General features: G+C 45.4%; 7 protein-coding genes across 7 annotated transcripts; 1 reads left to right on the top strand and 6 right to left on the bottom strand.

The window, feature by feature from the left end:
* Positions 1-44: 44 nt before the first annotated feature.
* Positions 45-1,469, bottom strand: PHALS_10989 (ubiquinone biosynthesis monooxygenase coq6; the record flags this gene model as incomplete). The annotated part of the gene is made up of 1 exon (XM_024726507.1): positions 45-1,469. One exon carries the CDS (start codon positions 1,467-1,469, stop codon positions 45-47), a length of 1,425 nt encoding a protein of 474 aa, XP_024577177.1.
* Positions 1,470-1,768: 299 nt separating this feature from the next.
* Positions 1,769-2,882, bottom strand: PHALS_10988 (uncharacterized protein; the record flags this gene model as incomplete). Its single annotated transcript, XM_024726506.1, has 2 exons — positions 1,769-2,506; positions 2,571-2,882. The coding sequence occupies 2 exons, from the start codon at positions 2,880-2,882 to the stop codon at positions 1,769-1,771; spliced, it is 1,050 nt and encodes a 349-aa protein (XP_024577176.1).
* A 10-nt stretch (positions 2,883-2,892) lies between these two features.
* Positions 2,893-3,360, top strand: PHALS_15469 (uncharacterized protein). The gene has a single exon (XM_024726505.2). The coding sequence runs from the start codon at positions 3,077-3,079 to the stop codon at positions 3,302-3,304; it is 228 nt and encodes a 75-aa protein (XP_024577175.1). The 5' UTR covers positions 2,893-3,076; the 3' UTR covers positions 3,305-3,360.
* PHALS_10987 (lariat debranching enzyme b) lies at positions 3,360-6,210 on the bottom strand (the record flags this gene model as incomplete). Its single annotated transcript, XM_024726504.1, has 7 exons — positions 3,360-3,741; positions 3,870-4,137; positions 4,252-4,342; positions 4,416-4,482; positions 4,551-4,633; positions 4,738-5,459; positions 5,565-6,210. 7 exons carry the CDS (start codon positions 6,208-6,210, stop codon positions 3,360-3,362), a joined length of 2,259 nt encoding a protein of 752 aa, XP_024577174.1.
* Positions 6,211-13,514: 7,304 nt separating this feature from the next.
* On the bottom strand, positions 13,515-14,171 carry PHALS_15471 (uncharacterized protein). Its single transcript, XM_024726502.2, has one exon. It carries the CDS (start codon positions 13,944-13,946, stop codon positions 13,590-13,592), a length of 357 nt encoding a protein of 118 aa, XP_024577173.1. The 5' UTR covers positions 13,947-14,171; the 3' UTR covers positions 13,515-13,589.
* PHALS_10986 (nuclear transport factor 2) lies at positions 14,172-14,603 on the bottom strand (the record flags this gene model as incomplete). The annotated part of the gene is made up of 2 exons (XM_024726501.1): positions 14,172-14,447; positions 14,517-14,603. 2 exons carry the CDS (start codon positions 14,601-14,603, stop codon positions 14,172-14,174), a joined length of 363 nt encoding a protein of 120 aa, XP_024577172.1.
* A 127-nt stretch (positions 14,604-14,730) lies between these two features.
* PHALS_10985 (Phospholipase/carboxyhydrolase) lies at positions 14,731-15,673 on the bottom strand (the record flags this gene model as incomplete). The annotated part of the gene is made up of 4 exons (XM_024726500.1): positions 14,731-14,949; positions 15,010-15,198; positions 15,266-15,454; positions 15,518-15,673. The coding sequence occupies 4 exons, from the start codon at positions 15,671-15,673 to the stop codon at positions 14,731-14,733; spliced, it is 753 nt and encodes a 250-aa protein (XP_024577171.1).
* Between the last annotated feature and the right edge of the window lie 5,284 nt (positions 15,674-20,957).

Genomic DNA, 20,957 nt, shown 5'->3' with positions numbered 1-20,957 from the left:
TATATTTGCCTTAAACCCTACGTGTGTGGCGAACGAAGACCCTACTACAATCCCATGGCATATTTCATGATGTGGTTCTTGAGTGGTTCTACAGCGTTAAGTGTACCCATGCCTACATTACGTGCCACAGACACAGCATCAGGAGTAGGACCAAATAACCGCTTAAACCCATCCATTGCCAGTTGCATGGTGATATTGTCCTTTAAACGTTCGCTTTCGTACTGCTGCAGAAAATACTCACTTGAAAGGTTTTTACCGCTTTTGACACCTTCAATCAGGAGATTGCTTAACGCGTTCACGTCTCCTAACCCAAGATTCAGTCCCTGACCAGCCAATGGATGGATCGTGTGAGCAGAGTCACCCACAAGAGCAACACCAGGCTTAATGTATTTGGTTGCGTGCATTAACTTGAGTGGATAGGCGAAACGGAGTCCCACTGCATCGATAGCTTTAGGCGGGGCGACAAATGGCTCTGTGAGGGCCGCAGCAGACATTAATGTATTGGCGGCATCATGCACGCCCTTGACCAGGTCAGAGAGTAGAGGAATACCTGGGAATTCGGGGGGCACAGTAGAAATCGGTGGGGCAGAGAATGCAGCGTTAAGACGCACCACAAACTCGTCAGAATTGAGTTCGGTGAGCTCCTTGGCCATTTCCGCTGAGCATGACCACACTACCGATGAGTACCCATCACGCATAGGTAGTAGTGCTACTGGGCCTGTAGGATAAAAACGTTGCCAAGCTGTTTCATTCAGACGATCAGTCTTAACAGTCGCTACGACCGCTTGTTGATCATAGTCCCATCCCCAAGTACCGAGTGCCGAGAGGGTGCGGACAATGGAATTGCCTCCATCTGCTGCTACCACGAGGTCGGCCTTTAAGCGCTGACCATCTTCAAGACCAATGGAAGAAATACCAGATACAATCGTAGGACGCTGGAAGTGCTTGACCTTAGCGGGGCAGTAAAGCTTAAGAGGAGCGCTATCGTCTGTTTCAGCGGCTAATTGACTCATACGGTCGTGCAATGCACGCACCAGAACGCGATGTTCAACAACATAACCAAGCGCATCTTTACCCAGTGTTTTAGAATCAAAGCGGATATGCCCATCGCCCATAGCGTCCCAGACTTGCATATCCTTGAAAGCAGTCTTCTGGCCGTCAGCAATAAGGCCCCAGGCACCAATGCTCTCCAATAGATTTCGACTAGCAGGCGTAATCGTGAATACGCGAAGATCGGGCGAATCTTCCTCCACAGATGGTGCAACAGGAGGTGCTGCGGGTTCAATAACAGCAACGTTCTTGCCTTTAAACATTGGATGGCTCTTCAGTTGACAAGCCAAAGCAGAGCCCACGAGACCACCGCCGACGACAACGACATCGTAGCGTTTAACACTTGGATCATATGGCGGTGAAGTAGATAAATAACGTATTGCAGTAGTACGCGAGCAGCGGAAAGAGCTCGCAGACATGCGTGCGGCGAATGAAAGCACCATGATTTAAAGTCTGTGGCTTGAAGACGTTGATATGAGCAATAAATGTTATGTGCGAACACTTCAATTTTGATATTGAGATATTGTACTATTCATAAGCTAACTATATGTATGAGCGTAGATGTGTCCACGACTTGTTATTGACAAAAAAACGAGCAATGTACAGGTTCGAGCACCTTTCCCTGCTTACTAAATACTGCCGATATGCTGACCATTTACTCACTCAAGCGGCTTGGAAAAGCAGCGGATTCAAACTATGTGTGTGGCATCTTCTGGATTTATGTAGCAGCGACAAATTTGGCCTCTACTGAAGCAATAACTTCTTTTGTATTGCTGACAGTAGGTTTGGAAGAAGCATATAAAGCGTAGCTTGCGGCTGTCGTAGTCAAAAGCATGCAGTCAGAGGTACTCGACACGTCGGAAGGCGACGAGCCCATTTCTAATGATTCGCAGCTGAGAGGACAATCAAACGAGTCAATGTCGTACGGCAGTTCGTTGTACTCATCCGAACTCTCATTATCACCAAGTATACAGTCGGAGGTGTAAGCAACACTCAAATCTTCATAAGTACGTGTGTTTATGAAATCATATGCGTCCAAGTCCTCCATGACAAAGCGCACTTCCGAGTCCATAATAATATTTCGGACACCAGCACCATAAATGAAATCAAGATCATTGCAATCGTCAGCATGCATGATCTCGTCACCATCATCTTGTTGCACCATTTCCATATCATTGTCCATCATCAATGGCACATCACCCAATCCGTATTGGTACATGAGATCGTATTCATTTGATTCCCAACGTCCACGATTAATACGAAGCGTCTCACGCTCGACATGACTGATAATTGAGATAGAATGGCCTGCATTTTCCAAAATTTCTAATCTCTCTTCTGGTTCCAAGTATCCCAAATCCATATACACTTGTCGGTCTACGCGCAGCAATACACGCTCGTTTTCATATAAGTCTATTAAGCGCTTAGTTCGACAGCGTACGTCTACAGACATACCAAGCTACACAAAATACAATGTCAGCGTCACCATTCTATCATCAAGATTGATAAGGCGCTGAGCTTACCGGAACGCCTTCTGACGAGACTGTAGCAGTCCACAAGGTAGGTTCAAACTCAACTACATCGGCAACATCAAAACGCACGTGCTTCTTTTGAGACTCTTGAATCTCAACAGTCTCAGTATCTCGTTGCGTAGTGAGGGTAAAGGCCTTGGAAGCAAAACTCTTCTCGTTATTGTCTGCCTCGCAAGCAGCTTCGCACTGTGGTTCCAACACCTTCTGCGTCTCATGTAATTCCATCATTTTCTTCTGCTTCACAATAGAAGTCTCATCAAGATTTAGTGATGTCGGCGCACAAACTTCAGCGAGAGGCGCCATATTTTTAAACGTATTGCGTCCTTCTCTTTCACTACAGACGCTTGAGTGCAAATTGAGTTGTGCGGAGTGAAATGCTCTCTCCCTTGTACTGAACATCAGATCACACCGAATTCGACGGCTTAAGTCCGATATATAACTTGACTTTTCGGCCACCAAATCAGAAAAAATTTAATAAACGGTTGCTGTTTCTGGGCATGTCTCGTTTTGGTAATATACAAATAACGTCCTGCCTCTGTGTCGTTAGTGACTTTGCAAGACGTGCTGGAAAGTGGTATAGACTGTTGATCATTCATGCTATCTTATCAACAACATCAAGCTTAAAACTGCGCTCTTTCATGAAAAGTTGTACCGCAACTCTAACCACCAGAAAAGTAGACGTTTTGAACAGCTCGCCACCAAAGAGTCAGCAAGTGCGCATATAATATTAGAATACGCATGAGTGTTAGAATTAGTGGTGTCAGGACTCCGGACTCTTACTCAGCTTGCTTCATTTGCTCTCCAATCATGGTCGACTTCCAGCACAAAGATCGCGTCCGAAAGAACATAGTAAGGTTGCTGAATGTCCCCACGACACAGATAGGGCACGCGACTAAAATGCCGAAGCTTAAATCCAGCTGGCACTAGCACATTGCGCAAAAGTAGACTGGCCGAGGTCTCGAATGATGCTCCTTCAGCGCATAGTCCACCGTGCATTGGCAACTTTTCGGTCGGTGCCACGCGCTGTGTACCCTGTTCCACAAACGCTGCAAATGGCAGTACTACAGCCAACAGGAAAATACCATTTTGTGGTTCTAGCATCGTGCGAATTGTGCGAAGCATTGTGAGCGGCTTGTCCGCCCGATCCAATACGTTTAAAAGGCTGAGATTACGCGTAGCAGAACAGTTCGATCCAGTTTTAGTTACAGTGGACAAACACACGCATCGCAACGTTGAATAGTCAAGAAAAAGGACAATGATTAATAATCTCAGTGTTACGCAACGACGAACCTGATAATATCGAAAGGTTTGCGCGATTGCACAAAATCGTGCTCTAAGTCACACGTTTGAATGCTGTTGTAGCCTCGAGCGTTCAGATTCGCTACCATGGGCGCTGAAACCTCGGTCGTGGTCACTTGTTCCACTAGAGATGCTAGGGATGTCGTCACATTTCCATCTCCTGCTCCAATGTCAAGCAGGGAACCACTTCTGTTTGTCAACGGCTTACGTTGGATTAGACGCTGCACTTGAGCTTGTGATAGTACAAACATCTGACCACCTATGCCAAACATCATGTCAGCACAAGACAAGAGGTGATTAGGATGGTGAGCTATAGACTCTTTCTCAAAAGTTTAACGGGACGTCAGAACTGCCACTTAATACGCATACGTACGTCCCAGAATTCCATTTACGTCTGTCAGCGAGTAAAAGAGTCCAAGCAAGGTGGAGCTTAATGACTCCCAAAGAGAACCCCCTGTGCAAGTCTTTCAATGTGTTAACGGTGCAGATTGCATTAGTTGACGAATCTGTGCATCATGATCAACAGGATCTGGATACAAGAAGGAAAGCTTGAGTCTCTTCATCGCAGTTAAGCTGCACGAATGCCGACTGCAACGCCGAATCACTGCAAGAAACCGGACATTATCACTCCACTAGTGAAGGCTAAGTACAAATAATGCGCTGGATACATACAGTAAAGTCTGATTCACTTCGTAGATAAGAGCTGGTCCAAAATGTGGCTGCCGCGTTCTCTTGGCCGCCTCACGCACCCAAGTCTTCATTATGACATGCAAACTTTTTTAATATTTTTAAATTTGAAATATCATTGATATATTCACGAAAAGCCAGGGTCGATTTTGATTTGAGGGTCTGCTGCTACTGCTATCATCAAATTTGTCGTTGAACTAGTCGTACAGGCTGTGACTTCAGTATTTATTGCCGTCACATCGTCAATATTATCTTCAACATCATCTTCGTCGTCATCGTCTAGGTTGATCTCATTCGGATCCTTGACGAAGCCCCCACCAACGAATGGTGCAGTCACAACGTGTGGAAGTTGCAACAGTTCTAAGAGAAGATCTGTCTGTGGGTTGCCCGTCACTTGCACGAACTCTGCCTCTTCGCCATAGCCTGGTACCGTCTTCACAAAGTCTGTAATCCACTCACCCTCCACCTTGTTGAGTTTGTTTTCAACTACAAACTCTTGTAAGCGCTGCCTTACCCACTCAATGTCTTTACGCTCTATCTTTAACTCATCTTGCGGCACACGAGGTGCAAACTTGCTTGACGAAGCAAGGTGATGTGTCGCTCGCAAAATAGCAAGCCATTCGAGGTCAAACATAATTCTGGGTGATTCAAACTCGTTATTTTGACTTGATCGGAAAAAATTCTTTGCGGGTATGCCCATCGGTTCACTAATTGACGCTGCAGGCTTTGCATCACTCCGTGAACAAGGCAAGTCCAAAACCTGCATAAATTCTCGCCGAGGTAGACACTTATCAAGAGCCAGAAACTTTGTGATCGCTGGCTGGGGTGAAGACTTCTGTCCACTACGTTCAGATAACTTCTCCACTTCAGTATCCTCGCCGACCACTGGGTGATCTACACTCCTTGTTTGATCCGGATGAACGACGATGGCAGCAAATTTAACGTGCAAGTGAGCGGCAAACCAGTAGTGCGGTCGCAATTGGTACATCAGGAACTCACCGGCTGGATTTCCAAGTGTATTGGTCCTGATCTCTTGTTCGAAAAATGGTTTACGACGAAGCAACTGTGACACGTTGCCATGTTGCTCGACGCCTCGAGGCCAGTCATGTGATAAGAACACGCCAAGCGAAGTCTTATCGACCTGTTGCACATGCGAGAGCTGATAAACCTCGAGCTCGCGGATATGGTACACACTACGCATAGTATTGTTGTCAAATGGCTGCGACTCAAAATGTCCTGCGGTGTAGTGTTGTTGCTTGTATATACCTGACAGCCCAGCAATACGCAGACCCGCAACATTAATAACGCCAGCTGCGCCAAGATAAAACATGTTTGGAGCCACCCATCCCCCATAATGTAGCTCTTTGAGATAGCCTGAAGCTTCGTGATTACCTCCGATGAATATTGTGAGCACCGGTGCAATCTTTTCTTTTTTGTAATACCGGTGAAAGGCATGCATTGCGCGGTACTTGGGTGGACATGCCAGTGTCTCCAGATCATGCGTGTTGCGCATGCACTCAAAGTCACCACAGCACAGCAGTAATCGTACCGGTTTATCGGGATTCATTTGGTTCACAAATTGAAGTGTAGCGTAGATATCATCCAGCATTCCATGGGCACAGCCCACCACCGCGACACGCACCATTGGAGGTTGCAAAAATAAATGATGCCATCTTCAGTATCTTGGATTTAAAATACGTGAATAAAAAATGCGGATAAACTTAAGAGAGAATATTTATTACCTGCAATGATTTGACAGTATATCCGATTCAGCCGCCAAGAAAATCAACTAGGACGGTTTCCTTCACACTATTCTGGATGGACATCTGCCTCTTTTGATTTTTGTTTATTTGTTGGCTACAAAAGCAACTGCTACCTTGCAGCTAACAACTCATTGACCTGTTATTTTTCGCGTTATAAATTTAAAAATTCTCACTTTGAAATGTATACCACATCAATACACATGCAATTTGCAGCCCTATCCTTCAATGTTTTACTCCTTATGAGCGCCAAGGGATCGTTGTTTACCTCATACAGTGGAAGCTTTGACTCTCATATTTATTAACGGGCAGAGGATAAAAACATCGAACGGAAATCAGGTTCCGGATTAAGGCGTTTGATTCAAGAGAGATATGATAAAATTGAGTATGTTTTAATGGTATTATGACAGAACCTTATCTAATACATAGCGTGAGACGAACCCTTCACGGAGTCCAATCAATGGTAAGCACTAATCGTATCACTTCATCACGCTATGCATGAGCTTCTTTTAAATCAGACTGACAATAATGTCATGTGTTCCGTGCACTTCACACGAAATCTTTTGACTTTGCGAGTTCAAATTTTCTAATCCATACACGATGTGTCCGCAAAACTAAAGCCTCACGGCAATGAGCATTTCTTTTGCTGTCAATCAAACATGTACTTTATGAAAACATTGTTGAGCTTAAATGATGATACTTGTATTACTATCTATCGTATAAATTATGTACAGGGGATGCTTAGCACCTTGCAAAGAGAAACTTTCATTGTGTACGTCCGCGATAACAATAAACTGTGTAGCTCTTCTTACGCTCGATCCAGAAGCGAAACCAAGAGCCTCTCAGCTTACTTGATTGAACTTTATTGCTTTCAAAGGTGGTATAAACTCGAATTTAAGTCTAACGCAAACTATGAGTGGGAAGGACGGAGAGCTGGGCCAATTCATATGTTTACTTAGATAAAAAAAACAATGTGAAGCTAACAGCCATCGAGCCCTGTGAATCTCTTCGTTATGGAGCTATCAGTACCAGTGCTTTAGTATGTGTAATGTGTACTAACACCATAAGATCAAACGTTGTCTTACTACACCCTCCCCAACAAATGTGAGCCACGCATTTTTCGTTACTAAATTACATTGCTCCAAAGTGAATGCTCAATTATAACTGCCAGTGTTTAATTTTAGTCTGCCACCTGCATCGCATACTGCCTGCTCTTACGAGCCTCATCCACATCGAAAATCAACTTTTTGAGTGTGGCTACTGCTAAAAGAGATCCCAAAAAGGCACAGTCCTCGCGACCAATGATCTTAAAGCCACAATTCCCGGAAAAGACGAGGTTCCATTCGGCCCAAACTGTATCATTGGCTTTCATGTCCCGACCCGACACCTTAGTCTTCCCGGATCGACACCCCGATCTGAAGACAACGGCAATGTTCAGATCGTTACAGCTAAATGGACCCTTCCTAACAATCTGCGCTGGTTGTACCAATCACGTCGTGATAAGATTTTCCGCCCGAAGTCGCCCACCTAAGCTTGCGGGTTTTTCGCTCACCCAGAGGGAACAAAACAAAAAAGTCGCTCCGTGAGTGCATTAGCAGCAGAGGGACGTACCGTGGGGCATCAGAAGCTGCTAATTATGTGTTACATTTCGCTCATGTGGTGATGAACACTCGTCGTCCCACCAATCTGAAGGCTTTATAAGCCAGTTTCGGCCATACGGACGACTGCCTAAAAGGGTCGTCTTCTGCCTGACCTTCAAAGCGTAAAGCGGGATGCGGACGTCCAGGTGACAACTCATCACGTCATGTTCCTGCTGTAGCAACCCCGCTCATCTCCATAAAAAAACTTGATAGGCACCTGGCCAAGAATCCTATTTGACGCAAGATCGATCGCCTCACTCAAGTACGAGAAACGCTTCCCTGCATCCTTGCTCTAATGGATAAAAGCCGAGGGTACACCAGGCCGTAAGTGGTCACGGCGCTAGGGCAATCTTGCCGAAATGGGACCTCAGACTTTCACGATTTACATACTATTCCACATCACCACGATTGGTACCGCCTTGTAGAAGCCACCAGTCGATACACCGCTTTGCGTGAGTGAGCCACCCTTTGATAATCAGGCATGCCCAGCCGAAATTGACCCTCCCGCAGCTGGGTCACGTGCGCGCTTTAGGATTTGGTGCCTCGTAGAATCGATCTGAGAGTTACGGCGTGCGCTTGACAACCCGGATCAGATTAATCTCGGACTCGCGCTTTAAGCATCGCCATCGCACAGATAAATTTGAGGAAACCCAACTGTTCTGGGCCGCGTTGCTACATAGGGGCAGAGGGTAACTCTGATACTGAGAATGATAGAAGTGCTTTGCCTACCGTAGATATCTTCACATCTGACTGATTTAAACGTGCGATATCGTGATATAGCCCACAAATAACACGCATTTAATTTGGCATATTTAGGGTGTACCTCAATCTTTCTTTTGCTACGACCGTGAACGGTTCGATAGAGCGCAGTCACGACTCAATGTTTTAGACCGTGGATTTGCATTTGAAGATTGATTTGATGCACCTCGAAATATTTTTGTGTGTCAATTGCCTGTCTTTGACAACGAGCTTGTTATCCTGTGTGTGATTTAGTATCAGGTGCGCTGCTAATAACGTTTAAACTCATCGAATTGCAAGGCCAGGTTCACCGCAAAATCTAGCTGTGCTGAATTCAGCAGCTTAATCGCGATCGGCAGCTCTCCTATCACTAAATCAGCACCACTTTGGGATGCGGATGCTGATGCATCAGAGGCGCTCAGGGTCTCATCAAATCATTTTTGTAAAGCGGGTAAAGTCTATAGAAGCATTTATGATGTCATTTAACGCAAACTCTAAAAGTAGGATCAGCTCGCCTGGCAGTAAGGACTTTTCGCGCTAATGCTTCGGATTATATCATCCACAACGCGATTCGTGCGTTCTGTGTAACCAACCGTATGCGGTTGGTCGGCGGTCGACATGTACAGTAAGCGTGTGTAACTCGTACACAGGCAGCATTTTGCAGTTACAATCTGATACCGAGCGCCTTGAATTGTGTGTCAAAGGTGGCGTTTTATCATCTGATACAATGACCACGGGCAAGCTATATAAGCAAATGATTTGTCAAGGGACAGCTTGACTGTATTTTCCCCAACTGTCCACTTTTTGGCGACATTAGCGAGATAATTCATTTAGCTCAGGCGTTCTGCTAAGTCCATATTACTGGTATTATCGGACGCGTCTCTTAGAAAACCTTTAATTGAGTCCATACTGTTGGCATGCAAAAAATACCGAAGGCGGAAGCCTGGTCACCGAAGCGCCGCATGCGGCAAAATTTAAAAAAAAAAATTTGATTCGTTTACAGTTTCTTACGTGCACACATACATACTAATCCACTTTCCATGTTGTACTACCAATCATTTGCTCTTATTGAGCAATATGTTCTTTATCTTCCTATGAGGTCGCCCATGGAGTCACTATGAACCTCGTACAGTATTCTGTCCTTAAAGTCCCCATGTTGAGGCATCGTCAAACGCTTAGTGTCATATGAGTCGGTGCTGTGAATCACTTGTGAAAGAGATAACGATGCTGGCTTGGAACCGCGCGCATCTCTTAAGCGGCATATGGTTTTTTTCAATCTGCTTCTTTCCAGATATTTCTAGCAGCGCAAGCGTCTGACCCTCTATACGTATCTCCTCATCGGTTAGCGACGTCAAAATTGCGAAATGCGACAATCGATAGTCGAGCGACGCGAAAGCGCATCTACCACTACATGAAGCCGGCACGGATTAAATCTTACCCAAGATATACTCCACAAAGAAGAAATTGATCTCGCCATTGTTTAAGAGAGATGTGCTGACAGCGCCGCTACCACAACGACGTATGATCTGCATAGAGCAAATACGATTTAGAGCCAAGCAGGTGCACCCGTTACTTGACCAGAGAATACTTTATTGCAACTAGCTCTTTGTCATAAGTGGATAGCATCTCGCAGCAGCTTTTTTTGGGCGAGATTTGAGCGCGATCGCACATTCAAAGCATTAGTATCTGCTTAAGGCAAAGCGCCGCCTTTTTTGAATACTGAAACAACAATGGAAAGGTCAATCTGGAATCGAGAGAGCCAGAATTGGGGCATGTATGAGAGTTTCTTCCATAGTCTTAATGATCGCCTCCATCGCCGCATGTCAGCATATCAATTTCCGTTTCGAGTAGAATGACTAGGGGTTATGCCGTGTCGGAATAGCTTGAATAGTACTTATGCAGGTAGTTCCCTAGGGGCGGAGACGTGAAAGGTATCAAGGGTCGTCTTCCACGTAGGAGTTGTTGGCTTCTGTATCAGCTTTGCGGGCGTTGTGTTCTTATGAGGCCCTGAATGATAAGTTAGCATCGTGCGAATACGTACGACGCGCGATTGTCATAAGCATTTGACAGCCCGCTGAAGCATTGAAGATCTTAAATACGGTTTGCGATATCCGTCCGTCTTTTGGCTGGAACACTGGCGATAGCGCCGAAGGATCAGAACCTTCAAATAAAGTTTGAGAGCATAGATTGCAGTATCATTCTAGACCCATTTAAGATATCATGTCATTTTCAGCTGGGCGTTGCTACGGAGTCATGACCTTATCGTCGACTAAAGTCTACATCATTAGGTGCCACACAATTCTCCCCTGAAGGAGCTGTAAACCTACCTCTACCGGAAGAGGAAGCCTCGCTAGATTACGTACAAGACATGAAATTTATCGAATTGGATAGCTTTGATATTGCTAGGTGTCTCAAGTAGAGATCGGAAAGCAGGATCGATCTAAAGCCGCAGTTTTAAGATGAGGTGATGAAGGTCGATTGCAAATTGCGGGCTTCCTAGTATATATCTGGTTGGATGAGAACAGACGACCGTATGCTGAGTCCCGAGAGTGTACCCCTCGCGGGAGGGAAGGGGACGATTCTAAGGGGTTGTCCCCTGTGCCAGGACCGGTGAGATTGAATGGCAACTACAACATATTTGTAAAAAGGCTACATCCTATTCATAATCAGGACGGCAATGTGACGGTAGTATTCAGTCAGTAATACTGTGTATCGGATCCGCCGTGCGGAGCGGTGAGCTTTTACGAGTAAGCATATTCTTGACCCGTTGTGGAGTGATAGTAGTCCTAGAGGATGAAAGTCTGTTTCTACTACTTCCTGCGAAAGGTTCTATATCGAGGAAGTATGTATGGAATTAAAGTCGATGGGGTCAGCAAAGGCGTATGATTGGCACAACAGAGAAAGCTGTGCTCGTCATCTATGCCCAAGGAATATGTATGAGGGGGACTTTGTTAAACGCTGAGTGCGAAGAGTAAAACAGCTATTCCTAAGAAACCCACCGATCCTATCCATCTTTCGAAGGAATTTCATGACGTGGTGTCGAGAGATCCTTCACGTATCTTACTGCCGAATAAGGGTGTGCGTCATGAAATTGACCTGGTTCTCGAACCGGATATTGCGATAGACGGCAATGGCCATCATAAGGGTCCAGCGTGATGCCATTCGCGCTTTTTTGTGCGAACCAGACGCGGGTTCGGTGCAAGAAAAGTGAATATCCACACCCAGCACCAACGAGTTTGTGTCAGAAAGCCTAACGTTACACGACGAATTGTGCATGCTTACCATAAGCAAAATGTAGCAACAATACCTGTCGAAACACCGATTTATATAAGGATGTGGTGACTAGCAGCTTGGACGATGTTAACTACGTGTGAGAGACAGTAATACCCCTCTCATCACTTCTGGAGTTGTCTTTACCCTCGTATTGATGAACTGAAGAGGATGCTCTGAGACAGGGACATGCTAACTGAAGGTCTAATACACCAGCGCAATTTAATCGTCCGGTGGTATAGCTATTCACGTCATAGTGTGGCTATGCAAAAACAATTTCGACGATTTTTTCATCCGTGGTCGTGCAAAGAACAAATAGTTGGATATAAACCCCATTAAGCACTTGCGAGCGGTACTCGAGCGTATGCTCTTAAATAAATTATTTGCCAATACAGTCAAGTGTAACTTTGGCTTTGCCGAAATTCTTTTTCTTGGGTGCTTCGTCAAATAACAGAACCCCACAAAGATAAAAGTCATTGTCAATAGTACCGGGGTCTCTGACCCAAAAGGATTGGGGAAGTGGCTCGGCCTGCGTGAAACCCGACCCTTAAGCAGGTGTTTAAGGCGCCGAAGTTTTGTACCACTGCAGTTGAAACACCTGCGGGTACCGCGTAGCGATCATGAGCTGAGAGATCTATATCTGCTTCTTCAGCATTGCCGATGGTCATCGCTTTTGACGCACTCGTAAACATCGACATTCTCATCTGGCCCCGCGGCGCCAAACTTTATAGCTGTACTTCGCATTGAATAAATTACCTAACTATTTCTCAAACGGAGTTAAGTAGACGTGGAAAGTCTTGGTCCAAGCTGCTTAAGTTCGAAGACCACCACGACAAAGATAAACGTTTCCACCTCTGGGAGTGAATAGTGCGCAGTTGCGCCAATCAAAGGTTTAAATCCCTGGACATAGTCTACAAAGTTTCGCCTCGCTTGACGCGTAGATAATATCTTCAACAGCACCCGATATGATTAAGTGGTGCGAGCACCCGGGAAATTTGTCGTATTTAATCACCCCAGGTTGAAAACGCCTGATTTGCCCGGGGTTTTGTAGGAAACAGCCCATATTCGCGCACGAACTTCTACCCTGAAGATTACAAGCGAGAAGCGGTGTTGCTTGTTCAAAAAAAGGCCAAATCCATTGCAGTTTTAACTTCCCGCATTCTTCGGGAGTTTTTGCGGCTCCGGCCCTCAAATGCTTAGACGCCCAACACCGGCGGTCTCACGATGGATACCCTGCAACGGCGTGTGCCGTGTAATTGTACAGAGAAAGCTTTGCCTTCCAGAGTCCGCGTCAACAACCGCACAAGGGTTGAGCTAGTGCGCTTTTACCAGGAGCGGTGCTGAGAGCCCCTCAGTTAATCGATGTTATTTGCTTGCTGTGCTTGTTAAAGAGTGCATATATTAAGAACTGATTCATTAGGACTAATATTAACTACATATGCATAACTATTTCTCAGAATACCTTGCTTTCTATTCAGCCCACGAGTACCTCGGATCCCTCATTTTCAGAGTCCCGTAAACAATAATATCCCGATAGTAAAGTATTTGCTCATCATAGGACGTGCTCGCCGCACATCAGTTGCCTGTTAGCTGTCAATCAATCGATCGTGGATCCATTACGAATTCGCTTTCTCAAAGCTATTTACACTACGATTGGTTGAATCAATTGTAGGATATTCCCATTTTTGCGTGAAAAATAGCCTTTGATTTAAGAAATTATACTCGGGCCGAATATTCGACAAAACTGAGTGGAAGCTTTTTCTATCACTAAAATCAGTAATACAGAACCCAGTCAAAAAGCGAACTGCGACCAATTTTTCGTCAATATTGAGCTCCGAAGAACAAGTGATACCTAGTGAAGTTTCTATCGCACACGCTTTGTCTGAGCTTGCACAAACATCGCAGCGAGCACTCCTGAAATTGTCTAGTGAAGAGCTATTTGTATAGCAATACCCAACAACTACCTCGCACATTGCAACCGATTCTTAGTTGCGGCAGAGAAAACTGAAGCCCCTATTGACCAATGCCCATTTCTATTTTGCTCTGATCTAATCGAATACGCGAATCGGAAGCGCCACAAGTAAACGGGTCTAAGTTTAAAAATAAAAAGCTTTTTGTGTTGAGCTTCTAATCTTTCCTTCACTCGTGCTACCTAACGGATGATTGGTACACTCAGCACTTTCATAGCGACAAGTCGCTTATCCATACTGCAGACGAAAGATATCATTATGAATGTAGTATTGACCAGGTTGATGCGCCACAAGCTGGAAGACCTGCGTAAATTGGATGGCGTTGTTATCTTCAATCTGGATCTTGCCTTGCACAAATATGATCATAGCATTGCTTGACGTGGACGGCTGAATATCCACCGTCGGGAATTCATGACGAACGGTTGGCAAACCTTGTAATTTAGCCATAATTGCTTGCTGGCCGGTAGACATCTGGCCTTCCCAGCTCAGGCTGGACACACCTTGCTGTCATGACAATAATAATTACTTAAAACAATATGGATAACTGTATGGACACATCGAGGGAGTACTTACGTAAAGGCTTGAGAGCCCAGCACGATTCGTGTCGAAAGTAGTGTAATAGTGATTGACGAATGCCTTGGCGACCTCTTCAGCTGACATGACCACTTGCCTCCTTTTTCGCTATTCTATTTGATTTGTGGTCTAGGGCATCGTATTATCTTTATTGGTAGAAATAGGAAAATAGAGAAAACGCAGCATACTACTGAATTAAATTATCAGAGTAGAGCTACACCATACAGACCCGCTGAGACGCCTGGGCTTCCGAGGGGGTCAATTCTTCGCGCTCACAAGTCTCCAGGGACCTTGAGGACGAAATGCTGGAGCAGCCGTGCAATTTCTGCTGCTGGTCAGAAATAAATGACTCGAACAACTTAATGGACTTGTCGCATTTAGGGATCACGTGGCCTTGGGTATGCACAGATGTCAAAACAGGGTAATTTGTGGTCTGCGAGTTGGAATTTAGTGTCATTCAGACATTCAGACAAAAATGGTAGCACCCACTCACCTCATGCTTTTTGAATATATTCATTACTTGTTGGCTCTTTGCTGCTGGAATAACATAGTCGTTTGAGCCAAACATGTGCAGCGACGCCATACCCGAGATAATGCCTGAGTCCAAGGAAAATGGCGGATAGCTCAGATAGCTGCCAATCAGCACCACTACTTTTGGACTCCATTGCAGTTCGGCACGCGCCTGGTAAGTATCAGATAAATGAGCGAAATTAGTCAGCTAACAAAAGCATTCATTTCAGGCTACGTACCTGTTTCGAACACATCCAAGCTGCGAGACTTGCTCCTTGCGAAAATCCAATAACGCCATCTACGGTTCCAATCTCGTCTAGCTTTTGACGCAAATATGATATGAGCACGCTTCGATCACTGTCTAATTGACTAAAATCATCTTCGTGGGCACTCAGGGGCCGCCACCACGCGCGGAACTCGGCCTTCTTCTTTGCACAGTGACCGACTTTGAGTTTACCAAATGATGCACTAGAACGCTTTCTCTGGCATACCAAAATAGGAGGTACAATGGTGAAGGGCCCATCCAGATAGACAAAATTCACACCGGCGTTGGCATGACGAAGGAGATTAGTTTTGCTTGCGAAGGTGATTGCGTCTTGGTACATGCCATGAAGACACAATAATCGCAGCTTGCGACTCGTGCACATGCTCGCCATGGTCAAAGTTGCTGTCCGTTGTCCGAGCCAGCGCCCCTGGCGCTCGAAACGTAGAGAAAAACACCTGTTCGAGTGAGCAGGCACCGTATTTCCAATTTGGGCAAAGTAGCTCTCTATAAAAACTGTATTCGACATTGAGAGTTTACTATTTTCTTAAATTTATTCCTCAAAGCTGCGACAATCCTACAAGCAACTATGGCCATACAACTTTATGGAGATAGAAAAGCTTAAAAAGCTCCCAAGCAGATAAATGTCGTTACTTAAATGAGAAATGAAGCGACATCCATAGGATTTTCTGCACTTGACGAGCCTCTCCCCGCTCGAAATGACTTCACAATGTTGTCAGAATTAATCCTAGAATGCTTCGTTGTCGCATTCGCACTACTGCTACGGTGAAATATTTTCTGTCGATAAATGTTGTTGAGACAAAGTAAAAAGCACTATTAACCATAAATTGAGCTTTTACTTCAAATTCTTTGTTTGAGCATAGTGAGATAATACCATCTACAGCTTCTAAATTGTCTTACTATGTGTCACAATGTCGGCAGCTATCAAATATTATCATGTAGTACCACTTTGCTTGTGCGTCCGACCAATTGCACGGCCATCATTAAAGCAAATAATAAATTTGTTACTCTTGATGCTGTAAACTACATTCTTTAGAATGCGAAAATTAATAATTTTGATTGCAATTTCAATACTCAGATTTGTATTTAAAACATCGACAGACCATGGACGACTGAATATTATTACGCAATATTGCAGCTTCGCTAATGAAGCATATGTATATTCACTAGCATTGCTAGTTGCTGTAGTCTTGGAGCCCTGCTGATAAAGCAACATCACCGTCGAATACTGTACCCAAGAGAATTGAACACGAATCGTTTTAAGTATCAGTGGGATGCTGAGCCTATCTCTTGTTACGATAAAACATCTTGCTCAACCTTTATTTCTGCTTTTAAACACCCTCTCCACCACGACAAGCTTTGCAGTATGATAAAAAATCAATAGCTTGAGTTAATGTTTCATGTATCGTGCAGCTGTTATCTAACGGAGTAAAGGCGGTGAACACAAAAGCATCTGCGCACAAACAACAGATAAATATCCATGCGACTGAGCGCATTCGGTGAATTGATCTTCGATGAACAGATCATACTGTTTGATATACTTCATTCAAATTTTGTACGAACTGCCAATGAGTTGCCGTGCACCTCGTAACTGAATCTACTAAGTAATCGCATAGAGAATGGGGCTAAACGCTCAACCCAGAAGCAGAACCAAGAACCTCTCAAGCAACCGGGTTCTTCATGCTGTTTTTTAACTATAGAGCGGCACATATTTGGAGCAAAGTCTAGCTTAAGACAATACAACATTTATATGTTTCATTATCTTGATTAAGAAAGCCCTGCGTGTTGCACATTGCGACTAGAAGTCCATGTCCTTCATCACTTGACCGTAACTTGGTGTCATACACAGTAGACAAGTACCCTCCAGATATTCAGAAAAAGTCAAAAGTACCAAAGCTTTGGTACTGAAGAGGGTGATTGAGACTTCAAAAGAAAGTTCGATCGATTGCTTTATTTACACGAAGTCCTACGAGTTAGACACTGGTACGGGCTACTTCTGAATGGTATTTGTTTCCTCGATCTTACTGCAGGATCTGCTTCTTAATGAAGCAGTACACAAAAATTAGCGCCGACGTCAAACTCAAACTTGTCTAAATTCGCGAATAGCTTATGTAACGCGCATTTTCTTGAGCACTTATCCAGTGTAGTTTTGAAGCGAAGCTACTGTAGCTCTTTGCTTAGAGGAAGCCAAACTACGGTAATCGACCTCACGTTTTACACCAGAACCAGTACGAGTGTAGTAGATCGCAATTCGCTACCTCCAAGAGAGCCCAGAACGTTAACCAAGGCATATATACTCTTCCGTTCAAAATTGAAACTCAATTGATTGTTTTATTTGTGGCAGAGAGCCTATATCCAAAATATTGAGTGTTCCTAACTAAACAGTAAGAACTAAATAATACGCATAACTACTGGCAGTCCCGCCACGTAGTGGCTTCCTGTTACGGTGTAGCCATACCATTGTGTAATTACACCGACTTGTGTAATCCATACTATTGTACAGTCACACCATCTCGTGTGACCCTTTCCTGTATACCAGGGTACGTGTAACCCCGTTACAAGTTTGCACCATTGATTGACAAATCTGGCTTACATTTTTGCAGATTAGCATAATTTTTCATGCGCATTGGTTCTTCTCGAATATTCGACCTGAACACAATGTTTGCCGTAGCATCTTCATTTCAAATTATCAATCAATATGGAGGCATGAGCGACACTGCTCGAAAAACACCAACCACAGTCTATGTGAGATGGACAGGAGTTATTTTTATCCTGAGCTTTTTGACCTTATATTTTACTGTTCAACATAGCAATGACTGGTTGATTACGAGATGTTCACAGCAGAAACAGTCAACCGGAGTGTCATCATCAGTTTTCAATTATTACATGACGGAGTAGCACTCATCTGTCATGAAAGTCGCGTAAGACGTAAGATTTAGCTCAACCAGATTCGTATAATCATATAGTTGCTTAAACATCCAGGTCGTCGTGATTATTAACACTCTAGGCATGACAGAATCGAAAAAATAGTATTTAAAACTTGGACCATAAGTGCAGCGGGGCTGCCTTAGCTCTTTTAGGAAGCTAAGCTAAGGTCACCAACCTTGTATTCTATATTAGAACCAGTAAAAGTGTAGCGGATCGCAATCCACTGACTCCAAAATGCCCACAACCTTAACCCAAGGCAAGTACACTCTTCCGTTCAATATGTAATTTGTATTTCTTTTGTTTCATTTGCGGCAGAGCAGCCAAGGTCTAAATCTATAGGCTCATTAAAATGCACAATCACTGAAAGTCCCGCCACATAGTGGCTTCTTGTTACGGTGTAGCCACGCCATTGTGTGGTCAACCCATTTTGTGTGACCCACCTCTTCAGACCAGGGTACGTGTGACCTCGTTACACTCTCCATCATCAAAATTGTAAACACCCACAATTCACTTTTAACTGACGCCTCGTACGAGGCTCTCCTGTCTGAGACACCGTTACTTTCCCAGGGCCAACCTCACGCATTCACTGCTTAATGAGCCCTGTGTCTATGACACGGAAACACCCAGCCTAGCTGGTTCCGAGGGCGCCCGCGAGCAAAGCCCTTCTTTTTCTGCACATCATAAATTTTCAGACCGTACGTCCGCGGTTTCACGGGAAGCGCATCCTAAGCCCTCGACAACCGAGCGCAATACACCGCACCCCGGGCGACGGGTTTCCTCTTTGATGAGTTGAACAAAATCGACTATGAGTCGGATACTCCTTTCTCAGCATGGGAAGACGAGAAGGATGAAGTACGCCTTGAGCTCAGCTCAAACCTTGCGGACGCCATGTCCGTTCACCGATCTCTTGGCTTTCGGGGGAAGTGGTATTATTACCAATCGCTTTGACGAGGCACAGGGTCAACAAATGGAGGCTGCTTAAAGAGCTGCTCTCCTGCGCTCGTATTCATATTCGGTCTTAGACCCTCGTTTGGAATACAGCTTCCGCTCAGAGGGTCCCGCTACTGACGCGATCACTCGATCGCGAGGCGTCTACGTAATCGGGCCTCGGCCACTACACAAGCTGAGCTTGACCAGCGGAAAGCTTTCCGAACTCGCTTCTTGTTACCCCAAGAAGTCCCAATGGATACGTACCGCACTCGACTTCGAGCTCAAAAAGAAGGCGCTCCTGTACTCGCAATGCGGACCATTCCTGTGGTGCTCGCCTCTAGTGAACCGCTGCTGCTGATGAGGAGCGCTTCGAGCGATGGGTGAAGTGGCACCGGAAACTTCTTTGCTGTCTACCCTACAGCGAAGCCACAAGGAAGTGGACGTGCGCGCAGAGCTCCATCGTAGAGTTTGCCAAGCTCAAGGCGCAACGCCGACTTCCTGCGTATTATCGACCTGCGACATATAACAATCTATCACGCTCCCGCGAGATCTGTGGTTTCTCACACGGGTGAGTCTACGATCACAGTAATGCAGGGCCCTCAGCTGGTCATGATCCTTCTGATCATAAGCATCCACGACGTCTGGACAGTCTCGCCGATGTGGCACTTCAAATTCCAAAACGTTCTCGGAGTTTGGGCACCCCCGCAACTTCACAAGATATTGGATTAAACTCCGTCGATGTTGTCGACTCACAAGGCATTCCACGTGGTAGCGGACGCCACCATTCTTATCGAGAAGAATCGGCGGCGGTTAATGACAACTTGATTGATCGCCGTCCGATGACTCGCGATCTCTTCGAGCGTTGGAGGACAAAGTCCGTCGTTATCGGCACTCTGCCGAGCATCTTGCCGAGGTCGCATACTGCTGTGCGGAAGGCTTCGAGAGCCTAGAGCACTTTATGCACCGACTGCCTCACTTTGAAAACTATCGCGCTCCGTTAAAGCGGTTTCTAGCTGTCGAGGAGACAAATACGTCACTTCGTGCAATAGTGAAGCGCCTTGCGCCGTTGGAATCGGAAATTGTTGCAATCCGTGCTCAGAACCAGTTGCTTATTCAGCTTCTGGGTTGCCGAGGGTTCATGAGCGCCGGATCCCGGTACGGCTTGAGCAAGCCCACATTAAACGTCGGGTGGGTGCGCATCCTTGTCGGAAGGTTTAGCGTATACGCAAAGCCCCGCGTAGCCATTTAAATGTCTAATAGACCGTGGACGGGGCTTCGTCTTAAAGACAGCAGAAACTGCATGTTGTAGGAAGGTCTTAGCTTATAATAAAATCTTATCTCTGACCTCAAGGTTTGTAACATTTCTTCTGCTTCTTTCGTCCGCATGTCTTGGCTATCAGCCATCGCATCTCCAACTTGTCGTGAGACATTCAGTCTGGTAGACAGAAAGTCATCGATTCCTTAACGAATAGTGAGGGGGCTGACATCAGCTAGCCGTTCGGCTATTCCTCCCCCACTAAGCCCTGAGTCATGGGATGGTGGCGTCAGTGGGACGCGAGGAGTAAGAAGCTAGTTCACGTAGAACGGTGTGTATCCGGTAGACGCATGCACTGCGATGTTCAGAGCAAGCTCTACAAGTGGCAGCATGGTGCTCCAGTGCCTATGCGTCTCAGCGCAGACGCTGCGAAGGAAGTCTTCATCAACGCGATTCAAGCGCTCAGTCTGACCATCGTTCTGCGGATGGTCCACTGTTGACATAGTCGACTTGGTGCCCAGCACATTGAAGCTTG

Source organism: Plasmopara halstedii, assembly GCF_900000015.1.
Source record: "Plasmopara halstedii genome assembly, contig: Scaffold_525, whole genome shotgun sequence".
NCBI lineage: Eukaryota > Oomycota > Peronosporomycetes > Peronosporales > Peronosporaceae > Plasmopara > Plasmopara halstedii.
The sequence above is the reverse complement of the archived record's forward strand: the minus strand, read 5'-3'. Positions and strand labels throughout refer to the sequence as shown.